Below are 12,994 nucleotides of genomic sequence, written 5' to 3'. Positions count from 1 at the left end.
TTTAGAAAGATGTTTGACAGTCACTGATTCGGCAAGTCTACTCTAAGTGAGACAAATATTTTACAGAATTTCTATAAAATCATTGAACTGATTTTATGGATAGCACAAAAACAAATTAGATATTCTAGTTCAGAATGTTTTCAAGAACACAGCTTGTTCTCACAGATAAGTATGAAAAGTGATCTTTACCTTCTCACCGGCTTCTCCTTTGCTGCCTTCAAAACCTTGCTCTCCCTGTAGAAGAGGAATATGACGTGTATAATAATAGGCACCCTACTTTTTTTTTTAACACATGTAGTTATTACAATAAAAATAACAGTTTCTAATATTGAAAAATCAATAACTGTATATATTAAAATGCTCCTAAAATATAAGCTCAAAACCAATATTAACGTTACACAAAATTTTAATTACTCACTGAAGGAATAATTTTCCAGGGTACAAGGTCTAGTTTCACTACTTCCAATGCAATTTGATACCCATAAGCCTGAATTTCTCCATCCATAAGACCTTTCTCATAGGCTTTTTGACAATTGAATGCATCAAATAGTGTGCCTGGAAAAGACTGCCAGTCACTATTGCTATTACTATTCTCACTGTTTATTCCACTAGACCCAGCAGGAACGTCCTTCTCAAGCTGACTTCCATGAAGGCCGTTCCAGGGAGAGGTGTGTGATGAACGAGGTGAGAGTTCTGGCTCCAGCTCTGAGGCCAGCGCCAGGCTCTTTCCTGCCCAGATGGCCTGCCTCTCCAGCACAGAACAGGGTGGGCTCTCACTCACCATATTGACTCTGAGAGGTAGAAGCCCCCTGTTCTTCAACTAAAACCTCTCTGATCTGACCAGCTTTTTTTCCCACTTAACTCTGTACAGATATTTAGAGCACTGATGCTTCATTCATACAATCAATAACTAGTCACTGAATCCCAAACGTATGTCAGGCACTCATGACAATATAGGTAGCAAGTAAGTGTTGGGGAAGGGTCATACACACCCCTCCACCTACAAGCATCACTCAGTAAACATTTCCTGAGTGCACCAAGACAAGGGGATGAAGGGTTTTTATCTCCAGGTTTTTCCTGCAATTCTTCAGACAAAGTGGCACAATATAATTTACATTCATACATTAGAAAAGAAATACAGCTTTTCCCTATGTGTATATATAGTCTATTATATTATATATAAAATCATATGTATGTGTATATGGACACATATACACATAATTAAATAATTACTTCTGCTTCATCTGGTGTCCCAGACGGTAAAGAATCTGCCTGCAATGCAGGAGACCCAGGTTCAATTCCTGGGTAGGGAAGGTCCCTTGGAGAAGGAATGGCTACCTACTCCAGTATTCCTGCCTGGAGAATTCCATGGACAAAGGAGTCTGGCGTGCCACAGTCCATGGGATTGCAAAGTGTCAGACACGACTTAGCCATTAACACTTTCACTTCCTGCTTCACCTATCCTCAAAAAAGGTACCAGGAAATAAAGTAAGTTAAATTTGGGTACATTTGCCACTGAATGTGTGGTCTATCTTTTTTATACCATTTTTCCCAAAATATAGACTTTAACTTGATCTGTTGATTCAAGCTGACACGAAGCTGCTAAATGGCCCAGTACCTCAGCCACAATGCCAGCATGAGGCAGCCACCACGAACAACTGCTGGAAAGTCCAAAACTGTTTCCCAGCAGATAAATCTACACATCCCTTGGCTGGCAACTCAACTCACAGATGCAGCGCATGCTGTATTACTGGGTTTTGTCTAGAACTGCTGGGAAGAAATGCAGAGGCTTGCCATTTCTTCTCTGCCAAATCAATCTTGGTATTTTCATCAAGCAAGTAAAGGAAGATTTTTTCAAAAGCTATAACTAGGCTGATTCATATCAATGTATGACAAAACCCACTGAAATGTTGTGAAGTAATTAGCCTCCAACTAATAAAAAAATTTAAAAAAAAAAAAAAAAAAAAAAAAAGCTATAACTATAGACAACTGCCTATCTTTTTATGGTAATTTTTAGCTACAGAGCAAAACCTAGATGCCATAGTAACTTCTGACTTCAGTTCCTAAAGTCTGTGAAACATCTCCGGAGCATAGAAATGACATGACTGGTGGGCACCTAATATTGCATCAATAATGCTCTCCCCTGTGGTGGGTTATCTGGGTGATATCATGACAGATGGCCCCACCCAAAGTGGCCCCTCATCTCTTCAGAAAACTGGAATAAGCCAGTCCCCTTTTTCCAATAATGCTGGTCACATCCAATCATATTTCTCCCCAGGAGAAGAAATCAGCCTTTGGACAGTAAAGGATGAAATGAAGTTCACCTTGGTGAAGAGAAAGATTCTAGGCCCAAAGAATCTGGCCAATGCAAAAATCCTTATTATTTACAAATTTATCATTCTGAAACATTTTTTGAGGAGATCAGCTGCAACATCTTTGCAATATTTAATATTTTATGTCATTGTAACTATTACAACATTTAGCTCAATCTGGGAAATAACAAAAAAGTAACAAATAGTCAAAAGCAGTCAATCCTGTTCTAGTCTTCATTTAGCTTTCCCTTGGGGCTCAGCGGTAAAGAATCCACCTGCCAATCAATGCAGGATACATGAATTCGATCCCTGTGTCAGGAAGATCCCCTGGAGAAGGAAATGGCAACCCACTTCAGTATCCTTGCCTGGGAAATCCCATGAACAAAGGAGCTTGGCAGGCTACAGTCCATGGGGTCGCCAAAGAGTCAGACATGACTAAGTGACTAAATACCACCAAAATTTAGACTCTGGGTGAAAACATTCCCAGAGCAGCTGTCACACTCCCAGGCCTCAGAAAGCACCACTACCCATTCTCCAGAGAAGCGTGTGGACAAGCCCCTCTGGTAAAGCTCTCCCCTAGAGTAGCTCCTCTGAGAAGGGATCGGCACCATGGGTTGTCTTTGGGAAGAAAGATCAAGTGGTGGTCAAGTCAGGGGACTGATTCAGTCTCACCAGATTTCCTGTATCTTCACTATATTATGTGCAACTTCAACTTTTGAGACATTAAAGTTCTTAACCAACATGAAACATTAAAAAATCTGTTTACCTTTTGACCAGGTAAGCCTGGAGTGCCACGTAAACCATTTTCACCCTAAAAGAAACACACAGAATAAATTTCATTAGTCACAAAACACAAACAAATGAAGCAATTCTGCATTCCTAACCATCTGTTCTAGAGCCGTGAGGAAAGGCAGCCTAATGCTGAATGTTCGGTGAGCACAGGGGCTTTGCATCCACCCCTCAGCTGCCAACTCCAGGACTAGCGCTTTCATTTAAAAAATAAGAACACGGAGGCTCTGACAGGTTTCACCTAACTAGGAGCATCACCTAAGATTTGAACGTAGGTCTCTCTGATTCAACAGCCCATGGATTCCCATACACTACTTAGTGTCCTTCATTTTATTTTCTCTTTCAAATCTCTGGGCATAATGTTCTAGTCTGACACAGGTTCTCTATGGGCCAAGTACTGTTCTGACAACAAACTGTTATGACCATCTTCTTAAAGATGATTATACAATCAGGAGATAGAACTGGAGTTAAGAGTTCACATAATTCATTTCTGTGCATCTAACCGCCACTCTGCACTGTCTCATGAAAAAGATTTTGTTCTGGTGATCTCTTATCTAAAAACTTATGTGTGTGTATATATGTGTGTATGTGTGTGTGCACGTTTGTGTACATATATGTTTGTGCATATATATATAGCACCACCGACTCAATGGACACGAATTTGAGGAAACTCTGGGAGATAGCAGAGGTCAGAGGAGCCTGGTGTGCTACGGTCCATGGGGTCACAAAGAGTCGGATACAACTTAGTGACAATAACAACAGCAACAACTACACACACACACACACACACACACACGCACACATATATATAAAGAGCATATACTTTCTTGCTCATTCCTGTCGATTGTCTTTAGATCAGTTTTAAAGACATGTCTGTTGCTGTTTTACTTGAAACAGTTACTTGGGAGAATTTTCAGTTCTTTTCAGTCCATCTGGTTCCTGTGCTGGGTATGAAGGTTTTCAGCAGAGGCCTATCAGTTTCCATTACTGGAATTCATGGGCCATCTCTTTGACAAGCCTGTTTTGCAAACAGCTCACAAGCTAGAATGAGATACCCCTGGGAGGATGTGCACATTCCCAGTGGAGCCTCAGGAGTTCAGCTGCTTCAAGGAAGTGACTTGGGCTCCCAAGTTTCCAGGTTTAGAAAGCTCAAAACAAACTAGCAATTCCATTGACCACTTTATTTCCAGCAAACATTTTTAAGACAATAGCTTTTTAAAGTACTAACTAGAAGGAAGTTAGATATCACTTAGAATTTTTAAAATAAAATTCAAATATAAGAAGAAAAAAATCATGTCTTCAAATTTTAAAATAGCAATAATATAATCTGTTTAAGCCTACAACGATCTTTATCATTTCATCAGTTAGTACATTTCTGGTTCCATCATTTTGAGCAGCAGCCTACTGCTCTCTGTGTGATCAGCCTCTAATTCATGTCCAGTACTTTGTGGTCCCATGGACTGTAGCCCACCAGGCTCCTCTGTCCACGGGATTTTCCAGGCAAGAATACAGAGTGGGTTGCCATTTTCTCCTGCAAGGGATCTCCCTGACTCAGGGACCAAACCCACACCTCCTGCACTGGCAGGCAGATCCTATCATCACTGAGCCACCTGGGATGCCCCATACTGCTGTATACATGTGCATAATTTTAAAGATGATAATTTTAAAGGCTTTTCTTCAGTTAAATTAAATTATCTGTGTTGCACAGTAAAACTGCTATTATCACAGAATATACTGGACATCAAAGGTAAAACTTCGTGGCTAAGTTTAAGATGTGTTGAAGCAGCAATAAAATACAATGTACTTACCTACATAACAAATATATTTCTATTATTTAAAAAGGTATATAGTTGTAGACCTCAGGCATCCCACAATTACATTAGAAACTTCCCATTTTGTTTAATAAAGTGATAGTCAAAGCACATTAAGATTTGACCCCAGGGTGCATGCTATGGAAACAGCCTCTGTTACTCATCACAGAAGTATGCCCATTTGTCCATGAGGAACAGAATTATTTTCGTTGGTTGGTTCAATATAACGTTTTATATCATATTACAAGTTATACATGATGACAAGATATGGTGTGTAATCCAGTAAAGTACACTGACACAGTGCAGATTGCCAAAAATGCTTTCTGGCAAAAAGAGAGTAGTGTCAGAAGCTCCCTGTTTTCTTTGCTCATGGCTCACTCTTATATGCCATGTGCTATGAGCTGGCACCTAAAGACCCACCTCTGGGGTGATGTCAGGTTAGGGTCATACCTGGGTGCATTGGCACCTGGGTACCAAAAGTCCTTAAAAAGGAAGAATACTTCTCTTTTTGATGGACGGCTGGTCTTATGACTGTTATAATGAAAATGTTTTCCTATGGCCAGTGTTAATTTGTCTCTGCTCTTTCCTGACTCAAAATTCAAAAATTTGTTTTGTATACATAATTCTAAATGCCATGATACCCCAATCGACACCACTGATCACTCTCCCAGGAAATGAATTGGCTTCATGTGACACAATAACATGGAAAGATTTTGAGATACCAGGAAACTTTTGATGCTTAAAGTGTACAACTCTGGTATTCAGAAACATATTCATTTTCTTCTCACAGATTTTCTCAAAGTTCCCAGAGAGGTCTGACATAGAAACGTATAATTATTTAAAATCATTTGGCATTTTTCCAGTCCCTGAGGGACAAATTAGCATATTTGTTTTTGACTCTATCTCAAAATAATATTAAGTAGCATAACAACTGGCCTTCCCTGGTGGCCCAGATGGTAAAGAATCTGCCTGCAACACAGGAGACCCCATGTGATTCCTGGGTCGGGAAGATTTCTCTGGAAGAGGGACAGGCTGCCCACTCCACTGTTCTTGGGCTTCCCTAATGGCTCAGAAAGTAAAAGAATCCGCCTGTAATGTGGGAGACCTCCGTTTGATACCTGGGTTGGGAAGATCTCCTGGAGGATTTCATGGCACATGGTAACCCACTCCAGTATTCCTGCCTGGAGAATCCCCATGGACAGAGGTGCCTGGCGGGCTACAGTCCATGGGGTGGCAAAGAGTCAGCCACGACTGAGCGACTAAGCACAGCATAGCATAACAGCTGAAGGAAAAATAGTAGTCTTAAAGAGCAAAATTTTGTTTAAGAGATTAACAGACTATGTTTCTCCTGTCAAGACTTTATCTAAAACCTAATTTGTGTCAAAGAATGAGCCTTCCTAACTCTGAATCAGTTTCAAAACTCTTGTGCCCAAGCAGCGTGGGATCGAATTGAATTCTATTCAATGAATGCCTGCCTGAAATTACTGGAGGAGCTGACATTAGCTGTTTTCTTCTAAATTCTTGCTGTCCCTTGGTGCTCGCCGTCTCAGCACAGGAAGAAATAAGAAGCTTCTTTGGCTTCCCATCAGTATTTTAGCCCATTATTGAAAGAAAACTACAATCAATGCTTCTTGTCTCTACTGTAATGTTCAAAGCTTGTTTCTGTGGCATGTACTATCTACTGCAGGTTTTTCCATCAAAGGGCCTGTGCTCCTTTTTTATTATGAATTCAAGCTCCAAATGGGCCACAGATGAATATGAGTAATAGAAAGCAGGGGGAAAAAAAATCTAACATTGTTGCTGAGAGCACTGTCACCCTGTTATTACTGCAATACATAGTGTGTCTTCAACTTCACAGTTCAGTTCAGTTCAGTTGCTCAGTCGTGTCGGACTCTTTGCGACCCCATGGACTGCAGCATACCAGGCCCCCCAGTCCATCACCAGCTCCCGGAGTTTACCCAAACTCATGTCCATTGAGTCAGTGATGCCATCCAACCACATCCTCTATCGACCCTTTCTCCTCCCGCCTTCAATCTTTCCCAGCAACAGGGTCTTTTCAAATGAGTCAGTTCTCCGCATCAGGTGGACAAAGTATTGAGTTTCAGCTTCAGCATCAGTCCTTCCAATGAATATTCCAGACTGATTTCATTTAGGATGGACAGGTTGGATCTTCTTGCTGTCCAAGGGACTCTCAAGAGTCTTCCCAGCACCACAGTTCAAAAGCATCAGTTCTTCAGTGTTCAGCTTTCTTTATAGTCCAACTCTTACATCCATACATGACTACTGGAAAAACCATAGCCTTGACTAGACAGACCTTTGTTGGCAAAGTAATGTCTTTGCTTTTTAATATGCTGTCTAGGTTGGTCATAACTTTTCTTCCAAGGAGCAAGCGTCTTTTAATCTCATGGCTGCAGTCACCATCTGCAGAGATTTTTGGAGCCCCCAAAAATTAAGTCTGTCACTGTTTCCCCATCTATTTGCCATGGAGTGATGGGACCAGATGCCATGATCTTAGTTTTCTGAATGTTGAGCTTTAAGCCAACATTTTCACTTTCATCTTTCACATTCATCAAGAGCCTCGTTAGTTCTTCTTCACTTTCTGCCATAAGGGTGGTGTCATCTGCATATCTGAGGTTATTGATATTTCTCCCAGCAATCTTGATTCCAGCTTGTGCTTCCTCCAGCCCAGTGTTTCTTATGATGTGCTCTGCATATAAGTTAAATAAGCACAGTGAAAATATACAGCCTTGACGTACTCCTTTTCCTATTTGGAACCAGTCTGTTGTTCCATGTCCAGTTCTAACTGTTGTTTCTTGACCTGAATGCAGATTTCTCAGGAAGCAGGTAAGGTGGTCTAGTATTCCATCTCTTGAAGAATTTTCCACAGTTTGTTGTGGTCCACACAGTCAAAGGCTTTGGCATAGTCAATAAAGCAGATGTTTTTTCTGGAACTCTCTTGCTTTTTCGATGATCCAACGGATATTGGCAATTTGATCTCTGGTTCTTCTGCCTTTTCTAAATCCAGCTTGAACATCTGGAAGTTCATGGTTCACGTACTGTTGAAGCCTGGTTTGGAGGATTTTGAGCATTACTTTGCTAGCGTGTGAGATGAGTGCAACTGTGCAGTAGTTTGAGCATTCTTTGGCATTGCCTTTCTTTGGGATTGGAATGAAAACTGACCTTTCCAGTCCTGTGGCCACTGCTGAGTTTTCCAAATTTGCTGGCATAATAAGTGCAGCACTTTTACAGCATCATCTTTTAAGATTTGAAATAGCTCAACTGGAATTCCATCACCTCCACTAGCTTTGTTTGTAATGATGCTTCTTAAGGCCCACTTCACTTCGCAGAGCAATCTAAAAAACCCTTTCCAGAATTCAAAGTGACCTCATCAGGAAAAAAATAAAAAAACCAAAGTGTGGTTTAGGCATAGCTGGTGGCTTTCTGAAAACCTGATCAGAGGATTTCATTTCACAGCCTTTTTATCACTGCCCGTTTCCTGGAAGTAAGCGCAGCTAGACATACAAGATAAACCCTCAGTTTCCCTGATTTCTTTGACACTGGAATCAATGTCCTTTCTTATGGAGGAAACCCACATTGTCTGAACGACAATAAAGAATCACACTTCCCAGGACTTAGTTTGCAAACCTAGGACCAACCAGACCAAGCAAAGATCAAGCAAATGAAGCAGGTAAATAAGAATTTACTAATAACTAGACCTAAGTCCAGAAAATACAGACTTATATGCTAGCGTGTGGTGATGTTTTTCCTTAAAAATTAAGCATTCAATCTCCGATTAAAGAGTCTGAGATCCTATTATAACACTGTTTCCATATTTTACACTGTCATTTGACAGATCATTTTACTTAGAGCAAGTCTTCCAGGAACACACTCTTTTTTGAACTTCATGTACACTTGGAAGTGTATCAATATTTTCCTACTAATTAATTCATATTTATTAATAGAAAATTTACTTAAATTGAGTGTTGAGTGAACTAGCTGGAACAAACATCTGAAGTGAAATGCCAGAATCCTAGCATGAAAACCAATAAAGGAGGAAGCGAAAAGTAAATCTGATTTTGATTTTGTGTATCGCTAACTTGACCTCTGAATTTCCGACAACAGTCCTGCTGTATTTAGACCATAATCTTTTGTGATTGAATTTTTATATGGTTCTTACATTCCTGCCACTCAACTAAATATTTTAGGAAATAAAACATACACCTCCTATGTTTTTTCAGATATTTCATCCAATCAGAGTCCTTTTATTTCAGGGAGGAGTATTTTTTCCTCCTATGTGTGAAGACTTCATTTCAAAAGCTAAATTGTTAAATTAAAAAAGCTATATACTGCATAGGATTGAAAACTTCAAACTTTTTTAATTCTTGTATTTGCTGGATCCTTTTGCAACTAACACATGGGGACATATTCACATGAATGTTCAGGATAAGGCAAATTTAAAACATTCTTAATAAAAAAATGAATGAGACCCTATTATTACTTATGTTTGTGAATCTTTCAAAGAAGACAAAGCCAGCCCACCAAAGGTAACACATGATCAATACATGTCCTAATCACAGTGATATAAACGTGGGGAGTTAGTAACAGATGAACTCAACATCTACTGTAAGTAGAAACTTTTAACCTGAGTCTATGTGTGTGCACAGTATATGCAGAGGAACACACCAGAAAACAAGCAGGGGGAGTATTCTTAAACACAGGGTCAGGGGTAAATTTACACATTTGTATCCACCAGCTTCACCAAAGAATATTAAGGTACTGACCCTACTGAAAGCTCTTTAAAGTCAGGCATGTTCACGGTTTAATTTGTATTGTGGAGTACAAAACAACACAATTTGATGTGTGGATACTGAAACAATGTCTTCTGAACCCAAAATTCCTGCCCACTGGTCTTATATCACACAGGACAAATATCATATGGGTCTTATACATGACATCCCTTTCTGTCACCATCAAGCTTATTCAGCAAACCAATCATTTTTCAAATGATTGTTTGGAGTCCTTTATTTTTTTTTTTTATTATTATTATTTTTTATTTTTTATTAGTTGGAGGCTAATTACTTCACAACATTTCAGTGGGTTTTGTCATACATTGATATGAATCAGCCATAGAGTTACACGCATTCCCCATCCCGATCCCCCCTCCCATCTCCCTCTCCACCCGATTCCTCTGGGTCTTCCCAGTGCACCAGGCCCGAGCACTTGTCTCATGCATCCCACCTGGGCTGGTGATCTGTTTCACCATAGATAATACACATGCTGTTCTTTCGAAACATCCCACCCTCACCTTCTCCCACAGAGTTCAAAAGTCTGTTCTGTACTTCTGTGTCTCTTTTTCTGTTTTGCATATAGGGTTATTGTTACCATCTTTCTAAATTCCATATATATGTGTTAGTATGCTGTAATGTTCTTTATCTTTCTGGCTTACTTCACTCTGTATAATGGGCTCCAGTTTCATCCATCTCATTAGAACTGATTCAAATGAATTCTTTTTAACGGCTGAGTAATATTCCATGGTGTATATGTACCAGAGCTTCCTTATCCATTCATCTGCTGATGGGCATCTAGGTTCCTTCCATGTCCTGGCTATTATAAACAGTGCTGCAATGAACACTGGGGTGCACGTGTCTCTTTCAGATCTGGTTTCCTCGGTGTGTATGCCCAGAAGTGGGATTGCTGGGTCATATGGCAGTTCTATTTCCAATTTTTTAAGAAAAACCACAATGAGGTACCATTACATGCCAGTCAGGATGGCTGCTATCCAAAAGTCTACAAGCAATAAATGCTGGAGAGGGTGTGGAGAAAAGGGAACCCTCTTACACTGCTGGTGGGAATGCAAACTAGTACAGCCGCTATGGAGAACAGTGTGGAGATTGTTTGGAGTCCTTTAATATCATAGTAACTGTCCCCTGGGCACACACTCTCCTGTAAAATGTGACACGGAGAACCCAGCACATTCTTTACTCCACACATGATCTCAGTGCGCAGAGTGGAGATTAGGACTGACACACAGAACCACACGCAATCTTGTTCTGGATATTACACTATACTTGCATTACTATGACTTGCTTTTTCAAGGCTAAATTGCTTGTATATACACTAAATTTGTAGTCAAACTGCTAAGTTCTCCTTTCAAAGAGGATATTTTTACAATCCTTTTTCAAATTACTGGAGTGCAAATTACACTGAAAAAACAAAAAAAGAAAGAAAGTGAAAGTCGCTCAGTCAATTCAACTGTTTGTGACCTCATGGACTGTAGCCCGCCAGGCTTCTCTGTCTGTGGCACTCTCCTGGCAAGAATACTGGAGTGGGTAGCCAGCCATTCCCTTCTCCAGGGGATCTTCCTGACCAAAAGATCCCAAGTCTCCTGTATTGCAGCTGGACTCTGTACCATCTAAGCCACATTATTCAAATAAAAAACAAAAAAAAAATTGACATAGTTTGGGGAAGTAAACATCTCTTTCCATTTATAGCCAAGTTAGGGAGTTGAGTTTTGGCCAGGGTTGCTGACCTCATTGCAAAATCTGGGCTCCAGATTTGTCATCAGAATGGCTTTCTTAAAGTGGATCTGTTAAGAATGAGTGTGTGGATATTTCACTTTCTTGTGAGAGCAGCTGGAAGGCAGTCTTGAAGTGATCTTGAAGCATCACGAAAGTACCAGGGAAACAAGACAACTGAAGTGAATCATACACTGACATGTCTGGAGAGGAGCAGCGGACATTTGAATCAAGCATTCTAACATGTGGGAGACAATGGAAGATATAACGAGGGGCACGGTGTCATCAGTAAGCTCCTGTTGGGCATCCACTGAAATATCTGGAGAGGAGCAGCGGACATCTGAATCAAGCATTCTCACATGTGGGAGACAATGGAAGATATAACAAGGGGCACGGTGTCATCAGTAAGCTCCTGTTGGGCATCCACTGAAATATCTGGAGAGGAGCAGCGGACATCTGAATCAAGCATTCTAACACATGGGAGACAACAGAAGATATATCGAGGGGGACGGTGTCATCAGTAAGCTCCTGTTGGGGACAGTGAGACACCCGTGACTGCAAACTACTTCCGGTCCGTAGTACTCGTGTTGAGTAATTATAGTTCTACTCTGTGCCAGTTACTTCAACGCACTGAAGGCATCAGCTACTTATCTTTAGTCCTGAGGGAAACGGTTGTGAACGTCCGGAGGAAGAACACACCTTTGCAATTCCGTAAGAAAGTCAGATTTCCAAACCTAACACAGAGGACAAGACAGCAAGATCACCTGGAGATTTTCGCCTGAGAGAGAAGGGGCGGCCTGTTTGCTCCTGGGGAAATGGGAAGCCAGTTCTGGGGCTGCACACTCTCCCCTCTGTTTCTGCTTCCCCAAACCCCACTTCTACAGACAGTACCAGAGACTTTCACTGAAGCCTTTCAGCATTTGGGGGCCTTTCCAATCCTCCCTCAGAATGATTTTCTAACCATCACTCTGTGTTTCTCTTCTCTATTGTCCTGGAGCTAAGTCCCCCTGAGTTCTGAACAGCTCCACAAGCTGTGCCAAGTGCTGGCATGTGATGGGGTGACAGGCACAAGGGGCACCCCTAGCCCTTGTTCTCCAGGAGCTCACACTGGGGACCGGGACACAGACTATGTGGGTAACGTAAATAAAGTGCTATGTGAGCAGGAGTCCAGGGCTGCTAATTCTGCCTTGTGGCCAAGAAGGCTTCGTGGAAAATATGCAATTTTTCTTGTGTTTTCAATAGTATGCTGAATCCCATCACTGTGATGCAGTGATGGTGGGAGGAAAGAAACATACTGTCTGTGGTTATGCTCTAGAACCTTCTTTTACCCAGCAGGCTCAGGAAGGACCTTCCATGGGCTATGATGTCCCTGACCAAGCTGCTAAAATCTTGTTTAGACCCATCCACATTAAGAAAATCCTAATATCTGAGCTTGTAGACATCTATAGAAAATACCAAGTGTGTCTCTAAATCCACTACTGCATATCTCAGCAATCTACACCAGGAATAAAATAATGAGGACAAAACTGCAATTAGACAAGACACATGCATCCCTATGTTCAAGCAG

At 40.9% G+C, this 12,994-nt stretch overlaps 1 protein-coding gene across 1 annotated transcript in view; it reads right to left on the bottom strand.

Moving 5' to 3' along the window:
- The window catches only part of COL19A1 (collagen type XIX alpha 1 chain), a 417,920-nt gene that overhangs the window by 298,032 nt on the left and 106,894 nt on the right, over positions 1–12,994 (bottom strand). Inside the window, exons 9-10 of the mRNA XM_043890428.1 lie at positions 3,079–3,123; positions 190–234 (exon numbers count right to left, since the gene is read on the bottom strand). Coding sequence (XP_043746363.1) covers positions 190–234; positions 3,079–3,123 — 90 coding nt within the window. The remainder of the gene's footprint in view (positions 1–189; positions 235–3,078; positions 3,124–12,994) is intronic.

Source organism: Cervus elaphus, chromosome 28 (genome assembly GCF_910594005.1).
Source record: "Cervus elaphus chromosome 28, mCerEla1.1, whole genome shotgun sequence".
NCBI classification, from domain to species: Eukaryota; Metazoa; Chordata; class Mammalia; order Artiodactyla; family Cervidae; genus Cervus; species Cervus elaphus.
This window is presented reverse-complemented; position numbering and strand designations above follow the sequence as displayed.